The 22,919-nt window shown below is 38.6% G+C and overlaps 2 protein-coding genes across 4 annotated transcripts; both read right to left on the reverse strand.

Moving 5' to 3' along the window:
• Positions 1 to 605: 605 nt before the first annotated feature.
• LOC121178689 lies at positions 606 to 12,815 on the reverse strand. Of its 3 annotated transcripts, none has more exons than XM_041032977.1 (16): positions 12,736 to 12,815; positions 10,866 to 10,927; positions 10,588 to 10,751; positions 9,460 to 9,650; positions 8,967 to 9,071; positions 8,225 to 8,363; positions 6,436 to 6,586; positions 6,046 to 6,178; positions 5,289 to 5,441; positions 4,654 to 4,691; positions 4,494 to 4,523; positions 4,210 to 4,376; positions 3,092 to 3,594; positions 2,812 to 2,911; positions 1,972 to 2,254; positions 606 to 1,443 (listed from the first exon to the last, which is right to left on the reverse strand). In XM_041032977.1, the coding sequence occupies exons 3-16, from the start codon at positions 10,717 to 10,719 to the stop codon at positions 1,361 to 1,363; spliced, it is 2,208 nt and encodes a 735-aa protein (XP_040888911.1). In that variant the 5' UTR covers positions 10,720 to 10,751; positions 10,866 to 10,927; positions 12,736 to 12,815; the 3' UTR covers positions 606 to 1,360. The 3 variants fall into 3 exon arrangements, with proteins under 3 accessions (XP_040888911.1, XP_040888919.1, XP_040888927.1); XM_041032985.1 differs by lacking the exon at positions 12,736 to 12,815 and adding an exon at positions 12,600 to 12,719; XM_041032993.1 differs by lacking the exon at positions 10,866 to 10,927 and having other exon boundaries at positions 12,736 to 12,806.
• Positions 12,816 to 13,140: 325 nt separating this feature from the next.
• taldo1 (transaldolase 1) lies at positions 13,141 to 21,390 on the reverse strand. The gene is made up of 8 exons (XM_041033005.1): positions 21,218 to 21,390; positions 17,466 to 17,589; positions 16,831 to 16,938; positions 16,221 to 16,352; positions 15,911 to 16,086; positions 14,074 to 14,271; positions 13,811 to 13,956; positions 13,141 to 13,628 (listed from the first exon to the last, which is right to left on the reverse strand). Exons 1-8 carry the CDS (start codon positions 21,315 to 21,317, stop codon positions 13,596 to 13,598), a joined length of 1,017 nt encoding a protein of 338 aa, XP_040888939.1. The 5' UTR covers positions 21,318 to 21,390; the 3' UTR covers positions 13,141 to 13,595.
• Between the last annotated feature and the right edge of the window lie 1,529 nt (positions 21,391 to 22,919).

A 22,919-nucleotide genomic window follows, 5' to 3' on the forward strand; every position in this document is an offset into this window, starting at 1 on the left:
ACTGTATGATCATTTTGGAGGATGTAGTTTGCAGTTCTCTTTATTTGTTTTGCACAGCACAGGTGTTACTGTTATTTAGCCTACCTCACTGATATAAATGGGGTGGACAAAATAATAGAAACACCCGTCCGAATTATGCAACACAATACAACAGCACAAACTGCAGCCTCCAAAATTACCATAATGTTGAACTACAGCAGTCTTAACATAAACTAAACATTATAACGTCCATGAAGATAGGCTTTAATGTAATATCTTTGGGGTTTTGACTGGGGTTCAGGGCCTCCGGGCAGTTTGATTTTTTTTTTTTACCTGATTTGCCTGATTGGTAGTTCAACCAGTTCTTAGAGCCAAAGTACGTCCAGTTTGGACTTAAAACAGCACTTAAGTAAATGCACTGGTACAGCACCAGGAGAGGTCAGTACTCATACAAATATCCAACCATACAACCAACCAACCTTACATACAAAATATCCAATCAAATGAATTCACTGTTGTTTTCCAACTTTCCACTGATGTTAAGGAGAGAAATGAATAACGAATTGATCATCACCCAGCACAGTTGTAACAACACAGATTAATAAACATAAAACTTCATTTTCATATTTCAAGTGTAATAATCTGTTTAATAATCAATTCATATTATACCAATATGTTGTATGTACAGCAAAGTGACTAAAGTGATAATAAAGCCTGATTTGATTTGATATGCTACAGAAAAAAAATATTTTTCTTTGTTACCCTAAAATTTAAGTACAATAGGTGCACATCACTCAACTCAATTTTTCTGTCTCAAACAGGTTGTTTTGGTCTTAGACAAGTGCTCAGATTGGATCCTAGGCTTAGTGGGTCAGAGTGTCTGCTTGATTAAACACTTATATCATCTTAAATAATTTTGAATTTTCAAATACAGCAATTATTTTCCCCCACAACGTTCATGAACTTATCATCATTTTTTCGTATGAGTAAATTATTCTTACTTTGCATTAGAAGTATTTTTTTAAGACATGCTGTCAGGACATGAGGGGAAAGAGAGGCAGAGTGACATGCAACAAAGTCCCCATGGACCGTGGTCAATGTTGGTGTCTCCTCAAATGAGCAAATCAAATAAATAAATAAAGCCTCATTTTAGGAACAATATTTTATTGCATCCTGCCATTACTAGCGCTCTAGAGCAGTGCAATAAATCCTTTTTTTTTTACGGTAATATAGTGTGCTCTGGCTTTAATTTGATTCTCTGATAAAACTTAGAATACACAGTGGAATTGTGGGAATTCATGCGTGGGATTAAATCTTCAAATGTTCCAAACAGGAAAATGTAGTGCTCCATGTTATGATAGCTCATCAATCAGCAGCATGTTCAGTAAAGAAAGATGTTTTGAAGAAAGATGCTGATTGTTGTTAAAATCACTCCTGCTGCCATGGATGAGGTCTGTTCTGGAGCTGCAAGAGGAGAGAGGAGAGGTCACAGTGTGTGTTTGTAAATGCATATCTTAAACTGGAAAAAGTGACAGACATTAAAAATAAGATAATATAACTTGAATCAATACTTAAATTATATTAAAAAAAAAGAAATAGCTCAAAAGTATGAATATGAATTATAGAAATCAAAGTAGTCCCTGAAACAGGCATTTCTAATTTGCCCTTTTTTTTAATGCTGCTGGTGACTGTGTGGTCCAAAACAGTTGTTTAGTTTGTTCCTGCCTCTAACCAGCTCTGCAGATGGTAATTAAAATCAAATAGTTTGACATAAGCCAGTGCTCAGTATTTTCCTCCAAAATAAAACAACCATCACAGGAAACTTGTATGAAGACAATGAACATTAGCTTAGCTTGCAGATTTACTTTACAAACGTAAATTCACCAATTAACAATGTAATTTTCAGGTCTTTAGACTGACATTTCACTTCATGAATTGCCACTATCTAAAAAAAAAACAAGACTGAGGCTTGTTTAGAAGATAATATTTTACCATGTGAGGTGGTGCTGTTCTGGGCAACTGTGACACTTGTAATAGAAGAAGAAGCAGTAGTTGCAACTGATTTAGTAGTGGTTGTAGCAGTGTTGACAGGTGTAGTTGTGGATGGTGCAGGAGTGGTGACCACAAGGCTAACGGGTCCTGAGCGGATGGTGTAGGTTTTGGTGAACACACTGTTAATTAGTGCTCTGTGACTGATGGAGCGGGTACACAGATCGGGGCATGTCTCAGAGGGCATGGTGGTGATGCACAGATTGACGGTGCACTGGATGTACATCTGCAAAACACAAAATAAGTATATACAATTAGCTGTGTGGACAGACAGTTCTAAAACACTTCATAACTTCACAACGTGACTTCAATAACTAAAGGATGTGAGTCGTGAGGACTAGAACTAGTTACTTGAAAGACGGTCCCTAAAAGATGTGACTTACTGGTTGACAGAATGCTAGAACTGTACATTTAAGCACTTTTTGACAAAGATGGAAATTGAAGAACTGGAAATCGTCTCATGGTACAGTTGAGGCTGATGGGAATGTCATTACTTTTGCAGATATTTGGTCATAAACCTAACCCAAGGGTCTTTGAGTACGGAGCTCATGTTGGCCAAGGTGGTACTGAGAAAATCTCTACAGGATGTTGATGAGAGCGAGCTTCATTTAAGCTATCTGAAACAGCTCGGACAGATGTCTATGACTACACTTTCAATTTTGAAGGGCAGTGTCAGATAGTGGTTCCCTAACTTTTCAGTCACCTCAAAAGTCTGTATGGAAAATTGATTTTTTGCTTTGGCAGAAGAAGAGAAGTGCATTGAAAATGCATTGAGACACAGACCATTGATCCTTTGGCCTCCAGGTTGCTCAAATCAAGGCGGTAAACTTTGGAGTTGCTCAGTGTTGTAACAATCTCTAATGTGCTGTTGGAAGTTGCACACCTTAAAGAGAAAGAGTGAGAAAACCATTAGAATTTATTTATATGAGATGCTTCAAATTCAGGGGTGACGTCTGCAGCTAAAACAGAGCCAGTATTTCTTTCACATCACTTCATATAGTATCTGTCCTTTTCAAAACGACAACCTCAAACTATTACAGGAAACAAGTCAATAGTAACTAACCCTTGCTCCAGAATGGGGTTGGTCTCTGCAAAGTCCTCCGTCTCAGACTCAATACAATTGCTCACTAAGAGCTCGGCTCGATTTATGCTGCAGTTGGACATCACATGGAGGTCCAGCTGCTCAATCTTGGACCCGATGGCCCCACTAGACGAGGTGCTGTTAGTAGAGATGTTGGAGGTGCTTTTGGAGGTGATGATGATCCCTGATGGTGATTCCACCTCTCGACGCACTCTTTCTGGCAAGATGTGCAGGGAGCGGAACTTGGGAATGCGTGTGAATTTTCCCAGGGGCCCCTCTCCTGGGAAGTGAAATTCTATCCAAAACCTAAACTTACCAAAGGTCTCCTTCTCTGTGGGCATGCCGATCTTGTACTGTGGTCCCTTGACCTGGGTTTCAGGGAACCGGCAGGCCAGAGGGAGGATGAGGGTGGGCTGGCGGCTGACCATAGTGAAGGGACGCACACTTCGCAAGGTGTTGGTGTAAACGAGTTCTGAACCAGAATGCTGGAAAACAGGAGAGGATGAAGAAGTATAAGGCCGGAAATGACATTCAGCTGAATAATCTATCAGTGACAAGTTAGAAGTAAAGATTTAATGAATAACTCCAGACTGAAAAGCATTATTTTAATGTCGTCTCTAGTCTGTAAGACAAGCTTTTCAGGTGCTATTAAGTTACTCTTTAAGTAGTCCTGTGATAAACTACACAGCATGAAACTAATAAAGTTTTATTCATGAATTTCAATTTGGGACAAAATCACCTGTAACTGGAAGTATCCAATTAAACTGATAGTCAGAAATTAATTGGCAACTATTTTTGATATAATCAATTAATAATTTCTTCAATTAATCAAAAAATATTCTGCAGTTTAATCAATATTAAAAATAATTGTTAGTTGCAGCTCAACATCTACTGTACCATCTAGAAATTGTAGCACTTTTCAATTTCTGAAAAGTGCTGGGGTACAATGCCAAAATAATAAAAACTACAAATCTCACAATATTCATGAAGTCTTTTTAGTATTTTAAAATTGAAATCAGGATGAGTTGAAAATATTTTGAGTATAAGACAAAAATATGAAATGAAGAAAGACAGAAAGATAGGAAAGTGGAGCATGTTACCACAGTCTTGGTGCCACAGCCATTCAAGAAAATGTGTGCAGTCAGGTGTGTGCTGTTGTAGGCGACGGGACAGGTGGGGCTGTTGAGCTGCAATTCGCTCACGTTGATGTTAGTCAGGGAGGCGACAGGGAGCACCAGAGTCATCTCTGTCTTCTCACACTTCAGCTCTGCAGACAGACAGATTCTTAGATTATTAATAAATTCTTACACTCATAATTAGTACACTCAAAATTTGAATCGCACAAACAACCGTTGAATGTGGCAAGGTGAAATATTTTCTTGACCTGTTCCAGCAGGCAGTGCTCCCATTTCCCCTGCAAAAATTAAGAAAGGCACATTTTATTTTTTTTTTACTATGTTGTGTGGTTAGGAGTGGTGCATTGTGAGCTAGAGCTAAGCATAACTAGCATTCTTATGATGTTTCTCCAAAGCTGCAGGTCTTACTTTGGTACAGCCACACGCATCTGGCCTCTGACTGCAAACTGGAAAGACAAGAAATACAAATGAGATATTCATGTACTAATGTTCTCTATTCAAAATGTGGACACTTGACTGGCAGTGCAAGCAGGTGTGCCTGTTACTGTCTATTATGTAGTTGCTGTTGTCACCTATCCAAAACATGTATAGATAAAGGAAAGGAGGGAGAGAAGAAGGGATATGAGATGGAACAAAAAGGTCCCCTGTCAGAATCAAACTGAGGACTTTGCAGTTGAATGGTATGTATCTTAACCCATAAGCAACCAGGATGCCCCATAGTTACATGTTTTTACATGTACACAATGTGAGTTTTATGTTTGGAGGTCTGAACACTTTCTAAAGTCACTGCATTGTATAAAAAACAAAGGAAAATGTCACATGTAGTAAAATAAGGATTCTGGTTCAGATTTTTACAAAAGTATAACTAAAAGTAACTGTACATAATCAGAAAAGGTTCAGTTCAGATAGTGCACCACTGAGTACAGGTTTGATGAAGTAACTTGTTACAATTATAGAATAATGTTTTGTTTTTTTTTGGTTTTTTACAAGTGTCGTCCTGCTTTCCCTCTGCTCACGTGGGACCAAGGGTGTGAAACAATTACCTCATGGTATTTGCAGCAAAGCAGATGGGCAAAAGGCGGGCCAGTTTGTTTTCAGAGCGGACCCAGGCCATGGTCATTGTTGACAGGGGGCCGACTGATTTGAAGTCAGTCCTGTAGAGTTCAGGGGGACCAACCACCACTACTTCTGAAACACTGCAAACATAGAGACAAAATTTTGATTTCAACATTCGTAACAGCTTTGCTCAAAGACCCTGTGCACCCCTCATTAACCTGTACAGGTGACTTAAATTATTGTGCCTGATAGTACTGTATTCACACAATGTAAGGTGGATATCCCTTGTGCTAACCATGTAGTCACACTGGATAAACCTAAATTAGCCTTTTTTGTTGTGTTACATATATAGAGCTACCATGATCAGTTTGACAGAAAAATGTTCACCAACTATTTTAAAAATTGATTATTTAGAGTATACTTTTAAGATGACTATGTCAAAATGTGATTTTTTTCTGGATTCCATTGTCTTTTATGATTGTATACTGTATATGTTCTGGACTGTTCATTAGACAAAACAAGATGCAGAAAATGCAAATGGAGCTCTGGGAAGATAGGATGGACCTTTCTCACAATTTTCTGACATTTTACGTAGTTACATGTTTAGGAGTCTTCAGGAAATGCAGTCTTGATCAACAATACACCAGGATAAGTTGTAAACCAGTGTGTACAACCGTGTTTTTCATATGCAAACACAGACAACATCAGTTTAGATTTCATCAAAAGGCCCTTTGCAGGACGCACCTCTCGAGCTGTGACATGAAGCTGATGCTGAATTTGGTCTCTTGGTACGGCAGAACAAACAGCGTGGAGTCCTTGATGGGAGTCTCACCTGTTGCCACAGGTTCAGCAATGCAGCTGGAAGTTGACTCCTCCACTGGAAGGAGGGATGATAAGAGACGTTCCTATAACTTCAAATTGCAACTGAGACCAGGAGATAAACTATAAAAGGAAGGACTAAGATTGAGACACAATCTAAACTCAAAATATTCGTTAACCATGCTGTTTCATGTTTTAACAGGCCGTAGTTAATTATCTCTATTGTATGTCTACATGTTTGGTTCACGGTACTTAATAACACACAAGCAACATTTATAAATGTTATTTGATTGATTATCTGATTGACAGACTTACCAGTGAGAGAGAGGTGCACAGGGACAGAGCTGAGGGGTGTGTTGTCTGTGGCTTGGCTTGTTTTGGGCTCAGGAATCAGGTCCTCTGCCATCAGGTAGATGAAATACTGTCCTGCTGGTGCATTTCCAGTGAACGTCAACATACATTTCTCCTGGTAAAAGAGTTTAGCCAAACAGAACAATGTTAAGTTTTCATTGAGCAGAGGTCTGCGGGTTTTTCAAAATAAATGTGCTATAGTTTCTGGGCAGTCATGCTATTGTTTTTGTTCTTTTTTTTTATTGTTATGTGCCACAGCACCTCCAGGTCTTTGCAGCCTCAGCTCCAAGTCAACAAACTTTAGAGGAGTGGACTGGAAAATACAGTGACAGTAAAAGGTGAAAAATAGAGTGGTCACTCTTGTTCTGTATAAAGATTAGTCCAGAAAAAAGTGTGGATGCAAAAGAATGATGAATTTCAGATGACGTTCAAAGTCCAGACAGTATAGGAAGGTCTCATACCCTAAATAGATGGAGCCACTGTGATTACTGGAGACAGTTTCCTGCCACTTGTGGACACACCAGGAGTTTTCACATTATGGACATAAACAGAACTAATGTGGACTGCAGAAATAATTTAAATCATCAAGATCTACAACAAGGTCAACAGGCTATTCAAAGGAACTGGAATTTTTATTTTTGGAAAGGCAGGTTCCTCGTGGTTCAGCATAACTTAACTTCTAGCTTTAACCTTATACATAATCTAACTGTGCAGTGAGGCAAGGAAGTAAACTCACTGTTGAGCACTGGTTTGCAAAATATCATCAAGATTTATTGATTGCTGCTGTCTACCTCTGGTAGAATGCCATAATTCACTGGCTGATTAAGGACCCTCGCCTCACATTCCTGACTTGCTCTTCTCAGTAAACAGTAATTGCTAATCTTGTTCTCCTTCATTATGGAGGCAGCTTAATACGTTGTAATCTCTGGTACGGGCAAAGTTTCTGTTTCGCTCTGACACTTCACCAACTGTTTGATGAGGTCACTTGAAGAGCCACTGGGCTATGTTGCTATTTACTTTGAAAAGAGTCCCAGCCAAAAGGAAACTTTTGGTTAAAAGTTAGATGTACCCACCTCAGCAAAAGAATATGGATTTATGTCCACTGACAGCTGTAGTTACTAGTTACTTTCCAGATAAAATTTTATATACAAAACATATGATGAGTCTCAAAAATCCGGGTATTTGTTTGAGATATAAATTAATTCAAATTAACTGTCTTGGCCAACTGCAACAGGACAAGTTCATGATTCAGCAATAATAATCAAATAATTGTACATATTATAACACCATCAATTAGGAAATTTTGTATCGACTACTTTTACCTATTTAAATATAAGTAAATGTTGCTAATTATACTCTAATTTAAGTACAACCTGAATTCAAAATTTGCTCTTCTAACAGAGTAAATAAGCCTGCACTTGTGATACCTTTATGGAAGTAAAGGATCTGAGTACTTATTCCACCTCTGCTCATATCATATACCTTTACACATACCATATCAAATACTGCAAATACAACTTTATACTGAATATTATTTCCAGTAGAGGAAGAAGCTGCATTTTCAGTTTTTCCAGTTTTAAATTTTTGTTCATGACACATAAAAGATGAAATAAAGTAACAAGACTCATCTTCTATAAAGTAAAAAGATTTTTCTAACAGAAAAGAAAGTTTAGTTGACTGCCCAGAAAAATTCAATATAGTTTTTTTTTTTTTTTAAAGATTTGACAAAAGTCACACTAATTGTTGGACTCACCTCATCCAGTTCTATAAAGGAGTGCTGAGTGCAGCTGACACACTCTCCCTGATCAGGCTGGGCAAAGCGACATCGCACCCTGTCCCCATCCAGGTCTTTCACAGACAGATAGAAGTGGTGGGGGCAGTTCACACGAGCCCTGATCCCACAGCAGAAAGAGAGTCAGCAACAAAGAGATAATCACGTCCACAAATCACAAATACGGGCACAACAAAGGAGAAAGCGAAAGTAGATATGGTAAATCTGTACAACTGAAAAACAAGTCGTAAGGTATTACAGTTATAGGTGAGTTGCTGGTGGCTATTTCTTGGCTGGGGCCAGTAACTTCCTGGAGTCTCTACTAGTTTCCTGGCAACTGGTTCTGGACAGACATGGTCTGACACATAGAAGCCGCCCAATTGTTGTTTACACATTTTGGGTTTTGTATGTATTGAACAAACAAGATACATGGTAATAGAACTTTAGAGGTGGTGGAGGCCAGATTTTGTTACGTGTGGACCAAGCCAGGTCGGTTATTTCCCCCCGTTTGTAATATTCATACAAGGCTCAGCTGGTCTGCTGGTAGTATATTTACTGTATATACATGAAAGTGGTATCATTTGTCTCATCAAGTTAACTTTCTGCAAGAAAGTGAGTAACTACATTTACTGTTGAACTAAGCCTTGACTATTTACAAAGATGAGGATAATGTCTGAATGAGGTAATCTGAATGAGTGTGTTTCTGTATGTATCTGGACTTTACCTTAGTGGTGGAGGGAGAGCAACATAAGCAGGCTGATTGAGTCTCCCACTGTTTGCCCGAACCGTTGGTCCTGCTTTCATTGATACATAAATTTCTCTGTTGGACCTAAACATTGAAGAAAAAGTAGCTGAAGCACTTGAGGTAGCCTGATTCAAACCATCACATCAAATGCCTCATTAAATAAAGCAAAATAACAAACTAGATCATTGAAAGAAGACAAATGTTAAGTACAACAGACAGAATAGAAGCTTGAAGAACTTGCTGCAAGCACAGTGCACAGTGCCGTCACCTCACCTGAACAAAGAACAATGTCAAGCCTGCAATTTTCTCAGGAGTTATTTAGGCAAAGAATGACGCACAAACGGTGATAGAACAAAGACTCTTGTCGTAAACAGTTTAAATAGATTCCCTTGCATGTTTGACCCCCAAAAAATGAAAAACAGTGGTTATTAAATGATGACTATAAGAAGTATGGTGTATGCAGGTCTCATACCCTAAACTGATGGAGGCCTTGTAATTACTGGGGACAGTTTTCTGCCATTGGCGGACACACCAACCAGGAGTGGGTTTGGTGCCATTGAAAGGTAAGGAGGTAGGGTGGACTAGACAGTCCTCCCCTACAGCACACAGTCCAGTCAAAGCTGGACAGGGACTGGGAGCGATGGCACTGAAATGAGCCCGCACCTGCAAGAAGCAAAGCCACAAAATGACAAACTCCGTTTCATGTGCAGTGACTGGTTTTATGACTGAGCTGAGTGATTTCAGCCGAGGATCAAGAACCCACAACAGGGTGAGCTCAGTCTGTCCTGACTCACTAACAATTCACAGACATTTGCAGTCTTTATTATGTAGCTCACAGTGGCACATTACATACAAAAGTAAGGGCTAGTATTCGTAGATGTTAAGGGATTAAATAGTGGATTGATGCTGGCATCACTTAAGGACTTTTTTCTGTTTTGTACATAGTTCACAGGGATATTAATAGATTTAATATGAGGATTAAATAATGAATTAATATAGATGACAATAAATCTTACTTAATTACACAATGAAGGGTGCTCAATTTATTTTTCTAAGTTAAATTAATCAAAGGTTCTGAGTCACTTATTCAGTGGAAAAGACAAAGACCATACTGTGAGTGGGTTTTTGGATATAAGTTGCTTAACAAGTGGTTCCTGTCTTATAAGTAAGAAAAATGAAGAGAGTTGAGAGGGATTAAAAAATGAATGTAAAATAAATATATATTTTTTAATATTTTAATGAATCCCTGAAGCTCTTTTTATAGGCTTTAGCGATAATGTTATTTTAAGGAATATTAGGTTCACAGAGAAACAAAAATCACAGTGGAAATTATTAGAAATACCTGTAAAGTTCTACTACAGAGGTAAAAATGAGTTAATGCTGAGGATTGAAATCATTACTTTAAACTCACTGAAACTTTCAAACAGTGGAAAAACAGTTTGTATTAATTTACTGCTTTACCTCAGATGCCTCAAAGCCCTCAATATATAACAGAAATGCAAGACTGGAAGTGTATAACAAGGACTATCTGCCAGTGCTAAAGAGTTTGGACTTGAAGACACCTTGAGAAACGTTTTAGGAGGAGAAGAATGTTGTCTACCGTTTTCCCTCCATCGCTTTCCAGGGGCACAACGTGGACTGTCAGCCCCAGAGAGGAGCCTTCACAGGGTGGACCTAACAGGAACAGAGTCAGGCTCTGCAGCAGGATCCTCAGTCTGAATCTGTGCAGCATCTCAGCTCCTCACTCAGACAGGATGTTGGAACCTTTAGGAAACACAAAGACAGAACAAACTGAGCATCAATGAGCAGACATGTATAATAGGTCTTTTTAAGCAATTCACATGTATTTCCAGTTCATCAGTGTAATCTATGACCTACCCAGCATAATGAGTCTTGACACTTCCTGACGCAGGGCTGTTGATTGATGTGTTTGAGAAGGACTGTGGTGTGACAAGGGTGTTAATAAAGTGAGGAAGATGAGCAACAAGCATTGACTGATGTGAAGGGCATAGCAGACAGGAACCAGCACCTCTGGTATGGTGTGTGCTACGTGCTAACACAACATTTAAATAAATATTAAAAATTCACATAAAACTAGATGTTAATGTCTGTGGGGGTGGAGTGGGCTGCATTGCAAAGGTGCGTGTTAGGAATGAGAGTTGAAAAGCAGTGTGAGTTTGAAAGCTTGCACAACAAAATGAGAGCCTCTCTGATTATGTGGACCGCCTTGTTGAGTGATCCGTCACTCAACGGATTCCAGTTGACTGATTCCAGTCTGAACCACCATGATTCTTGATATAATACCTCATTAAATTATTATCGTTTTTGTTGTTCTTTTATTCTATGCTACTTTTATTGGTGAAGGCAGAAGTCACAGGGCAAGTGATTCAACAGAAATAGAAATTAATGGAACAAAAATACATTAAAATATACAGGACATACAACAAGAGATTATGTATGAGCACATATAATAGCAGTGTTTCTGTTGCAACAAAGGCTCTGTTTCAATTTTTTTTTTAGCATTTTTCTACAAATGTTATTTATCCACTTCAAGGCTTTGTGGTCATATTTCTATACTTTTCGTACATTTTATTAGCTGTTTTCTAGCGTTTCATCACAAACATTATTTGTCCACTTCAGGAGTAAAAGCCCTGATTTTTGTGGTGCACAGAGGCAGTCGATTGGTTAAACCCTACATTTTAAATACAACCTCAGCTCTCAATCGCTCTATAAATAACTTTTTTCTGTTTTCTTTTATGATTTACAAATATAGATTAATAATAGTATGTTACATTACACATGCCTTTATTACCCAAAGGAGAAACAGGGCCGATGCTGCGGGGTCCTGAGGTGTGAATGGCACAAAAGACACTTTCCACTGAAGATTATTTTAAAAGATTAATTTAGACACACCTCTACCTTAGGTAAAAATATTCAGGTAAAATAATTAAAATCAAGACTCTAGAGCCAAAAACAAACCATCCATCTTCCATTTCTAGAAAAATAAGTCCAGTACAAACACTGTAGTTTTTACATTTCTAGTGTTTATCTTTGTTTACATTAGATAAGGCTGGCGACAACGCAACAGAGGCCCACAGTATATTAGCAGTGATTTTAATTAATTTTGACACCTCATGAAGCAGTGCTATCACAGTTATATTATATATATATATTATACAGTGTGAGTAAAAGGGTAAAATAGTCCAATGTTATGAGAAGAAATGGTTTGAATACTTTTGTTATTACAGCGCTGCACAGCCCAGATCTTTTACTTTTGTTCTCAGAGAAAACGATTTCCAAAACAGGTTCAAAACTGGAACTGTAACGCACTTCAGGAGAATGACTGACTGTCGTGCAATGAAAGCTTTCAACCAAACATTTAGGGAGGAAGATTAACTCCTCTCTCCTTATCTTTTATTCTATTAAACTTTGTTGTACTATCATTTTTAGTCTTTATTTATAAGTTTGCTGGATCAGAAAGCTTGTAAGAGTAAGTCCAGTACATTATCAGAAGCATTTCTGTACAAACCACTAAATATGCGCTTAAAATGTAAATATCAGGTTGTTACTCAACTAGAATCGTGTAAAATCTTTGTAAGTAGTAAAACTTACCAATCAGAACAGACCAACTCTTCCAGCTTTGTTGTTGAAATTACAAAATTTTGTCAACTAAAACCTCCAATAACTGCAATAAACAGGAGAAATCAAACATTCCTAACTCAGAAGAAAAATGAACCCCGTTACCCACCTGCCACAAATGTTTCAAAGTCCCACCTAATTTTGAGGTCCCATCTAGCATCAAACATGTACTAGAGCTTTCAGTACATGTTTTCCTCTTATATATGTCTTAGGAGGTTAAGGTGGAGTTCAGCTAAATTTGGGCAGAGACAGAATGGAGTTAAACTGGCTCGACCACAGACTGTGAAAGAGGCAGCATGACAATAGTTGCACGTCAAGAGGAGGACTTGGTGAAACTGATAAGAATAATTGAAGTCTAAATCCACTGCACAGCTGCTATTTAAAATGTCCTGTATGGGTTCACAGCAAAAGCAGTGTATTTGTATCTGACACCTTTCATAACTCGGTAATGTGTTAACAAAGAACACACAGCTTAAAAACAAAACAAAAACAAAAACAAATACAACTACAACAGTGAAGGCTGAGATGTTTATTGAGTCAAAGAGCAAAATGTAATATTCTGAGGAATGATGGTACAATTGTCTTTCTTTGCCAGAGTCTGTAGCAAAATTGTGGTCCTTTCCTGCCAAAAAGAGCCTGTGGTCCTTTCTAGTAGTCACATGATCGCTACTCGTTAAGACATTTCCTTTCTGGTCAAGTTTCTAGTAAATATAAGACTATTTTACAACAACTTCACACCAACATAAGCTTCAATCACCATGTATGTTTGGTCAGAGAACAGAGTCAGTCCCAGCCTAAGAGAGGAAAGATGTCCCTGTTACAGGAAGTCCCTGGAGTTTGGTCAGGTGAGGAGAGAAAAGGCCGTCTGGTGCTTTGGATCACCTATCAGGTGTCTGGGGACAAGGAAGTCAACCTCCTAACTCCTTATACGTCCTGTCAAAATGCGGCTGAAGATGCCAAATCTGTCCATTACTGGCCGTTTTTCACATTGAGCATTTTCTCCTGTGATTAATAAAAAAAAAAAAAAAAAAAAAAAAACGAGTCAGAATTCAAAGCTTGGCAAACATCCTGCATAAATGAAATCATCTCTATATTGGCTGTAAAGACACAGTGTGTCATTAGTATAAATGCACACACAGAAACATCTACATTTGCCAAAAATAAAAAAACACAACGCCTCTTACTTTGATCATGGTCTCCAGCTTGATGGCGTCAGCAGCGAACTTGCGGATGCCGTCTGACAGTTTCTCCACAGCCATGCGGTCCTCGTTGTGCTGCCAGCGGAAATCCTTCTCATCCAGGTGGATCTTCTCCAGATCACAGGCCTTGGCTGCGAAAACAAAACCATCAAGGTTAATGCGGAAATATAATAAACATACGTGAGAATTACAATCCAACTATTTGACAAAACCTTTACTCTGGGGTTCAGTCTGTATTTTGACAGTACCTTTCTCCACATTGAGCATCTCTGTGACAGAGCTGTGATCCTGGCTGAGCTCTGCTAGCAGCCCAGGGGAGATGGTGAGCAGGTCACAACCTGCCAGGGCTTTCACTTGCCCTGTGTTTCTGAAGGAGGCACCCATCACCACCGTGCTGTAGCCAAACTTCTTGTAGTAGTTGTAAATCTTGGTCACACTCAGCACACCTTGGGAGAAGAAGGAGAAGAAATATTTAAAAAAAAAAAAAACCCAAAACAACCCAAGCTGTGAAATTAAAAACCAAACCCGCTAACATCTCCAGTTCACCAAGCTGCCATGATACGGCTACTTCTAAGAAGCAGCCAGACCTGACTTTCACACTAAAGTTACACCAATCCAAGTTCAAACTGAAGGATGTGTCATAAGCACACGCCATCGAGTTTTGAGAAAAGGCACCTCACTGCAGATGTGGAGGCACACCATCTCTGTGGTGCACCCAGAATTATGAACACTGTTATGAAAATCTAGTCACATTGTTTGACAGTTGAGTGAATGTTTTGTATAAAAAGCTCTGAACACTCTCAGTCAGCTTAGATTCTTATGAGTGATGGGATCTTAGATGCACACACACACAAAGTCAGAACAGATGTGGTTATTTCTCCAGAGATTTCTTAAACATTTCCTCAGCGCTTTTCTTATTGGCTTGAAGTGGGGGGTGTTGAGTTGGTGTTCAGCTGTCAATCAGAGTGGGGTGATATGTCTGAAAATATCACAGTTCAGGACTGAATCCTACACAAAGCACAAGGTTTATTATGGTCCTAAATAATTTTTTATTTTCTAATCAATTATCTGATAAACTCCACAAACAACTTGTTATAACATTTATGCTTATTAGGCTCCTGTGAAGCTCTGCCGTGTGGATAGACTACATGTCAGTAGTGATGGAAAAGTGTGTAACATCTTTAAGCTGCTGCTCTACTTTTCCCCTGCATCCTGTATAAAGCTGAGGCAGCACGCTTTATATAAAAAAAAATTGTTTCCATCCTGGGACTTCATACCCGAGGTCAACCACTTTCATTAACCTCGGAACTTTGGTGTGAAGAACGATTAAGTTTCGCCTGCCTGCTCAGACTAGATTAATAGCACACTAGGGACGGCACCATCATGTTATATACCATTTATGTGAAATATGAATGTCATATATGAAGTCCCTCCATCTCAACTCATGTAGGTGCCTAAGAAGATCTCATTTGCTCTTGGTGGAATATTTGAGCAGCACTGGTAAAGCAGCATTTCTCTGATGACAATATTTTCCTCTGAGGAAAAGCTGATCCGCAATCGCTGATGTGTTATCAAACTGTCAACTATAACCTGCTGGAGAAAACATTGCTCTTAGAAAAGGAGATCAGAAGTGCAGATATGATAGGCAACTGCTGTCATCAGCCTCAAGCACACCCACACTTGACAAAAGGCTGAAACCAGATTTCAAATGGCTGCAGGAAGGAACTAACAAAACTCTGCATTCAGTATCACACATGAGATCGGATTTGGTGCCACTACAATGATAATGTAATAACAGATGATATATCACAATACTGAGAATTTGTCCCGGCCTTATTACTATTATCATTATTATTAAATTAAAAATTGGTCCCAGGCCTCCTGTGATCATCTGACAGATATCTGAAAAGAGTTACACATCCTACAAATCAGACTGTTTTCATAAAAGAAGTCAAAATACTTGAAGTAACTTGTTTTCAACAATGTCTTATCATGTTTTATGCTATGACCAAATTCTCCTTATGACTTATATTCACATGAAGGCAGGCTTCTTGGCATTATTCATAACAGCGTGGCCTTTATTACCTGGGTCTTCATGCGGCTCGTAGCTTTTGCGGTCTGTATTCTCCTTGTACCAGTCGAGGATGCGTCCAACGAAGGGTGATATGAGTGTCACCTTTCCTTCTGCACAGGCCACAGCCTGAGCAAAAGAGAACAGCAGGGTCATGTTGCAATGAACACCGTGCTTCTCCTCAAGCTCCCTGCACAAAAAAAACCACACACACAAATATATTAAATCTGAACAAATCAGTCATGTCCAAATGTAGACATGCATCTTTCCTTTGCTTGACATTTCAAACAGAGCAGGCGAGCATAGCTAAAATTGCACACTTACTTGCCAGCCTGGATCCCCTCCCATGTTGATGACAGCTTGATGAGCACACGGTCCTTGCTGATGCCTGCCTCTTCATACAGAGCAATGAGCCTAAGGGCCTTTGTAACCATTTCATCTTTATCGAAAGATAGTCTGTTAAGTGACACAAAGCAGCCATTAAGAATTTAGCTCAAATATGAGCTCCACACTCTATTTGGAGGCACAATTATTTTGGCTTTTTTTTTTTTCAGCTTAATTACATTGATTAAGGGAATTGTTTAAAATTTCCATCCCCAATTTAAAGACATGAAACATAATGTTGTAGGTGCAGATTTAAGTATATTGTACTACACATACAGTATCCCAGTGGATGGCGATATATTATATAAGGAGTAATTGTAAGCCTCTTAAGAAATTAAAAATAAACATAAAAGTTTTCCATACTAGGGTGATGACATAACCAAAAACATGGTCTCCAAATACCAGTTGTCTGTTTACTTCTACAAGTCTAGCCTCCTGAGTAATACCACAAGAAGCTTTTCTCAGTCTGCTGTGTTATTTTAAAAAGTTCAAGACAATGAACACGTTTCCTGTCATAATTACCACCTTGTGACATGTTGTTTGCACGAACCTGGCATCCACCTCTGTAGAGACTCTGCCTGGAACCTTCTTGAGAATCTCTATGCCGAAAGTCACGAAAAGCTTGTCCATGGTGTTGGCTACCTGCTCCTCTTCAGTTCTGAACAGAGAGGGAAACATTATGAAAGCTGTGATCTCACTGTCTGAGTGATGCTGGAAAAAAGGAATTTCATGAAAATGGACATTGTGTAGTTATTATATTATTCTTCTGTTCTTAAAGCTGTTCTTCTTGAAGCTGCAAATAATTTGACAGATCATCAGGTTGGAGTTGTTTGACAAAAGTAACAACCCCAAACAACGTTTCTTCAAAATTAAAGCGTGGAGACCATCTCCAAGCACACTCCACCACATGAGTCTAGGAATTACATTCACTACAATGCATCACAAACTTCAGGCTTAAGCCAAAACGACTTTACATTGTATTAACCGCCTGCTCTAAATTAAGGAACTTTGTCAACATGTTGCACAGAGGAATTGTGTACTGTGCAATATCTGCAAAACCACATAAAATGTTCCGTTTCTTTAGCAAATTACTTGTACTTCACAGCTGTTTATATCTAGGTTTGACCGCCACAGCAATCTAAAGAACGGTTTGATTTTAGCTCTTATATGTTTACAACCTCTTACCCGCCTTTGGCGATGCCGTATTTAATAGCTTGATCCAACAGCTGCTGGTAGGCTGGCATCTTAGCAGCAGCCAGGATAAGAGATGGGTTAGTGGTTGCATCTTGAGGCTTGTACTCATCAATGGCTGCAGCATGGGAAGACACAGCAAAGACAAGTCACATACAACACACAGCCTATATTTTATACTTTGGATATCATTCTTATGAATATCAAATATCTCATCAAGCACATGAACACATCACAACACATGTGAGGGGTAAGGGATAGAGGTGGCATTTATATTTTGCATTACAGTGCAAATGTCCTGTAAACTTGATTCTTTTAGGTCTCAGAAACTGAGGTTAAAGGTAAAAAGAAAAATAAAATATACAATCTGGTTTCTAATTCTAGTCTTAGAAAAAAAAGTCACATCTATTTTAAACATTCCCACAGTAGTCTATTCTGACAGTTCGCACAACATAACTAGGCCACTTAAACCTCAAAGATCGGTGTGATTCTAGGTCTCTCGCTGAGATCCCATAATTCAAGATTTTCCTCGACTTTATTCATTCAAATGGCTTTTGTCTGTGTTTAAGTGAAGAACATCAGGAAGAGTCACAGAGAGAACTATGGAATGCTGAATCTACAATGTACACTGCTGCTGTCAAATAGAAATTGCGCCATCTACTGTACAGATATATTTCTGTACCATTCTCTAAAAAAATCTATTCAGATTCAAGAGAGTCACATAGATAGCAGTGTTTCTTCTTGTCAAATCTAAAGAGTACACAGTCTAACATCCCCTTAGGGAAGACAGAGGCTTAAGCAGGGCAATGATTATTGATTTAATAGCTTTTGATTCTTACAAAAGCTTGATTCTAAGCTTCTGGGAATTATCAGACTGCCATACTTTACAAAAGTTATGACAAATTGACTGAAAGAGTTGAACAGTGTCTATGATCTGCAGCAGGCTCGTTGTTGTAGTTTACAAAACTGAACTGCAGATTTTAATTTGGTATGCATGACCAGCAGCCGCCTTTTCATGGGGCACAGTGGTTTTTGTGCGAGCACTCGATTGTAGCAGCCGCGTCCAGTCTGTGCTGCCAGCTCTTCAGGCTAAGAACAAAGCCTGCCTCTGTTCTGTAGCCAGTTGTCTCTCACATTCCCTGCAAAAAATTGGATCCTTCTGTAGGTCAGTGGCTTTGCACTGGATACTCGTGATCAACAGTTCAAGAAGACACTACACGTTTAAAGTGCTGATTACAGTGGTATTCCCAAAAGGTGGAGTCTGGTCTGCCTGCCATATGGAGAGTTTTGTAAGCTTTCCATAATTTAATAGCCATCCCAAATTGCCTCTGCGTCTACACATGGCCATTTCTACAGACGACTGGGCAAAGATAATGTCTGAGGTTATGATAAAAAGTTTAGCAGTTCAGACTTTTCTGTGCAAGTTTTTAAATATGTAGTTGAGAATGCTGATTTCACATTTTTAGTAATTTATAAGTTCACCATGAATGTTCACCAACTATATTTATATGAATCTCACAGCATAGTTATTGTAAATGACCAGATTATATCAGACGAGTACAGCTTTTAGCTTTACAACATCTGAAGTCACTTAATTTGGCAGTTTGTTGTAGAATCAGTTTAACGTTTCAATAATCTGAAACAAAAACAAACAAAAATCCAAACTCAACAATCATATGTCACATTGCTGCCTTAATCTAAACGTGATATTAGTATGCATACAAGCAGTTGCAAACAACTCTGTGACAAATCTCACATTTCACTTAAAACCTGATGAGATCTCATCTCATAAGAAACCTTAACTAAACAAAAAAACATCTATAACTGTGCAGGATAATTATTTACCAAGCAGCCTTGTGCAAAAAATCAAAAGTGCACCCTCAGCCCCCTGCCACTGTTAAGGCTTTTCCTGAGAACCTTTATTCCCCAACTTACACAAGTGAAGCAAGCCTGTGGCGTTACGCCATGTTTGACCATGTTCTTGCATTTTTAAGGTGAAACAGAAGTGCTGCTGCTTGATTTGAACATGTCTAAACTTGTAACAAGTGAAACCCGAGAAATGTTACATCACTGATGTATAACCTTGATTACAAATACCTGTGCATTTTGAAAAGATGTCCTCAGAAATGTGAAACCGATGGCTTGTTGCTCTTGAGTAACCAGAATTCTTATCACTCTCACAAACTGTGCATGACATCTCGGATTTTTCATTGACAGTGCTGACAGAGACATTTGCTGTGGCTGAGAGATGCCCTGAGTAAATCAGACTTGTGTGACAGACGGTGTTGCTGTGTAGGATATCACGATGTGAAAAAGTATTTGTTACTTGCTGGCAACTTCTGATTGTCCTGCTCTGTTTGTGCTGTTGCTGTACTGGATTGTACACTTGCAGAAAAATGTACAGTATTCTTTTAATGTTCAGTTCATGCACCAATTATGTTTTTAATTACTGGTTTAGTCAATGAAATGCCAGGAGACCTATCAGCACTGTCCAATGTGACATCTTCAAATTAATCACTTCTGAGAAAACAGAATCAAAGAATGCATATTATTTTTCTTGACGACTGACCTAAAACAATTAACTGCATAAAAAAGTGTTTATCATTTTGCAGCACTGCTAGACTGCACTAAATTAAACATCAGCTTGTGTTATTGTGCCCAACCCTTGTATGCATGACTCAGTGTCATTCATTTATCAAAAGGTGCAGTTTGACAAAAGAAATACTAACATTAAAAAAAAAAAAGTCTGTGCAAACTAGAGCTCGAAAGTTCACTGATTAGTCAACAGAGAGTAAAAACATCTGATTCTTCTCAGATGTGAAAATTTTCTTTTTTTGCCATACATGACAGCGACCTGAATATATTTGGGTTTTGAACAATCTGAAGACATCACCTTCGTCTATGGGAAATTCAAACAGGTTTTTTTTTTCTTGTATTTACAGACAAATAATCAGGTAATCAAGAAAATATCTGGCAGAGTAACTGATAATAAAAATAGTTATTTGAAGCTGTACAAACATTAGTGGCCTAATGCAAACCCCAGCCACTCCCGCTGTGTTGTCTGAGTAACATTATCAGCTCTCCAGTTTGTCACGCCTGGCTGCAGAGGCACAAACCAGTTCTGTCATGTCATCCTGAGTCTGCAAGCTGTGCATGAGGAACTGTGTGGTTTGCATCACACTGTAATAGTGTTACTGCACACTGTTCCTCATTCTGACCCATTGAGAAACATGACCGTTTCCCCTGTGGCATGAAAGAGACAAACGAGGAAGGAAAAATCAAATATTACTCCCTGTTGCATGTTAACTCAGTTAGCTTTGCCACCGCATCGTCTACACTTTCACCACGTACACATGCTTAATAGGTGCAGCTGTAGCTATAACTTTCATGTTATGTGGTTTGGTTGGTTAATAGGAGGCTAATGTAAACAAAATACTTGTGTTCTCACGTTAGTTAGCTAGTTTTTGCTAGCGCGGCTAACGCAAAGTAGCTCCTGTTTCTAAATTAGGAAACGTTAATAACAAGTAAGCGGATTATGAGACTGTAAAAATTTGTAGTTAAAAGGTAAACGCAAAACACCATAGGAGTTGGTTAGCGTGTTATTTAGCTAGCTAGAAGCAAAAGGAGTGAGACGTATGCTAACATTTAAGTGACACGGCGGTCATTCACATTAACTTAGTTAGCATGCTAAACAGCTAACATTAGCATGTGATAAAAGCGTGGAGGGTTGTTTTTTTTTTTTTTACCGTTGAAATCTCCCGTGTCTGCCACCACCACAGTGTGCTTCTTCAGCTGGTTCAGTGCTGACTCCATTTTTCTCCGTTTGTCTGGTGACACACTGGACATGATGAGCAGAGACTGGGACCCTTTTATACACAGAAAACACGTGAGAGCAGGCGGAATGTCAGAGAGACGGGAGCGCGCAGCACTAAGAGGAAGGGGAAGGAGGAACCGGGAACGCGCGGTTAGCATTTCAACGAAGCTCCTGCAGAAAAGGATGTAAGATGTGATATTATCTCATTCACAGGTGGATAGTAAGCAATCAGGTATATTTGCACAAGCACTGAACTTAAGTACATGTACTTTACTTGAGCATTTACATTCCATGCTCAAACTTCGAGCCCACTACGTTTCAGAGGGAAGTATTGTACTTTTAACAACATTAAACTACAGATGTCAAAAATATAGAATATAAAGAGCTAAAATATGTTTCACTGTTAAAAACTGAACTACCCCAAGGTATACACGTTTATAAATTACAGTTACATAGTAGTGAGGTTTTTTTTTTTTTTTTTGCTGTGCTGTGAATCCCTTTGCTTTGACTAAGATGCACATAAAGTGCTATGTTAATGAAGTTTGGTTGAGTTACAAATCAAACGTATGGACTCAATATAGTAAAATAGTTGTATTAATATAAAACAAGTTTTTAGAAGGAGGTTATCCGTGTTCACAAACACTGTACATTGATAAAATTTCAAAAATGTCATCATCTCTGTGTACAAATATATATTATAACTTGTTATAAACCATATATTAAAACATAATGTAGAAGAGGGGGACTTAAAAGTAATGTATCACCAGGTAGGTTTGGTTCAGTCATGTTCTGTGAGCCCTGATGACTGTGGCAGCTCTCTGAAACCTGTTGGTACAATGTTTATTGGAGGAATTAAACTGGAACATTTTACCTGCTATGCAATAACATTTAAATTACTCAGAATATTGCACAATATCTGTAATATGTGAAATATTTAATTACACAAAGAGTACAGTCTGCTCAGCATTTTTACCATGTGCCATTGTATTATGTGAATTTGATTTAATAAGGCACTCGTTCCTGATGTATTTCTTGCCCTCCGGTAACAGCTACCTGAACATTAGTCCTATTTGCAATAATATGAGAGGAGTTTAATTTAAGAAACCATTACATTTGGTGTGATTGCCTATGTGCCTGTATTCAAAACCAATACCTCAACCCCCAGGCTTTAGCAGCATAATGATAATGTCACTTACTCCACTGCCAGCCCTCTAAGTATTAACAATATCTCACAGCTGATATGTGACACACTCACAAATGCCTGCCAGGAGTCAACACCAAGCAGGTCTCTGAACATTAGTAATCAATTGAAGGCACTGATCCTTACCTGAATGATTTCAAAGAGCTTCATGTTTTTCGGTGTGTGAAAACCATCCTTCAACGAATATTTTCCACCCCAACGGCAAAGATAAACAAAGGCCTACATCAGTGTAGTTAGGATGTACTAACCACACAGTTCTTGTTGATTTTGTCAGTATACCATGTTTGTTTCGTTAAGTTTGTAAGCCTATCTTTACTCTAGGCTCTGTGTTTACCATCTCTTGAAATTGTTTGCTGCACACGCAAACACTTAAATATATAAATCACACTTATTGATTCATTTCCTTTCTTACTTTTTTTTTAGCACTGTGTAG

Source organism: Toxotes jaculatrix, chromosome 1 (assembly GCF_017976425.1).
Source record: "Toxotes jaculatrix isolate fToxJac2 chromosome 1, fToxJac2.pri, whole genome shotgun sequence".
In the NCBI taxonomy this organism is placed as follows: Eukaryota; Metazoa; Chordata; class Actinopteri; family Toxotidae; genus Toxotes; species Toxotes jaculatrix.

What these genes read in the sequence shown, in the direction of transcription:
- LOC121178689 (XM_041032977.1), bottom strand. Translation starts at nt 10,719, where the DNA reads ATGCTGCACAGATTCAGACTGAGGATCCTGCTGCAGAGCCTGACTCTG. An exon ending in AGCACTGCCTGCTGGAACAG is followed by an intron (nt 4,377 to 4,493) that starts GTCAAGAAAATA and finishes GTCTGTCTGCAG; the next exon opens with AGCTGAAGTGTGAGAAGACA. An exon ending in TGGAGGCCAAAGGATCAATG is followed by an intron (nt 2,255 to 2,811) that starts GTCTGTGTCTCA and finishes TGTGTTTTGCAG; the next exon opens with ATGTACATCCAGTGCACCGT.
- taldo1 (XM_041033005.1), bottom strand. Translation starts at nt 21,317, where the DNA reads ATGTCCAGTGTGTCACCAGACAAACGGAGAAAAATGGAGTCAGCACTG. An exon ending in TCTACAGAGGTGGATGCCAG is followed by an intron (nt 16,353 to 16,830) that starts GTTCGTGCAAAC and finishes GTCACTTAACAG; the next exon opens with ACTATCTTTCGATAAAGATG. An exon ending in CGAGCCGCATGAAGACCCAG is followed by an intron (nt 14,272 to 15,910) that starts GTAATAAAGGCC and finishes TCTTCTCCCAAG; the next exon opens with GTGTGCTGAGTGTGACCAAG.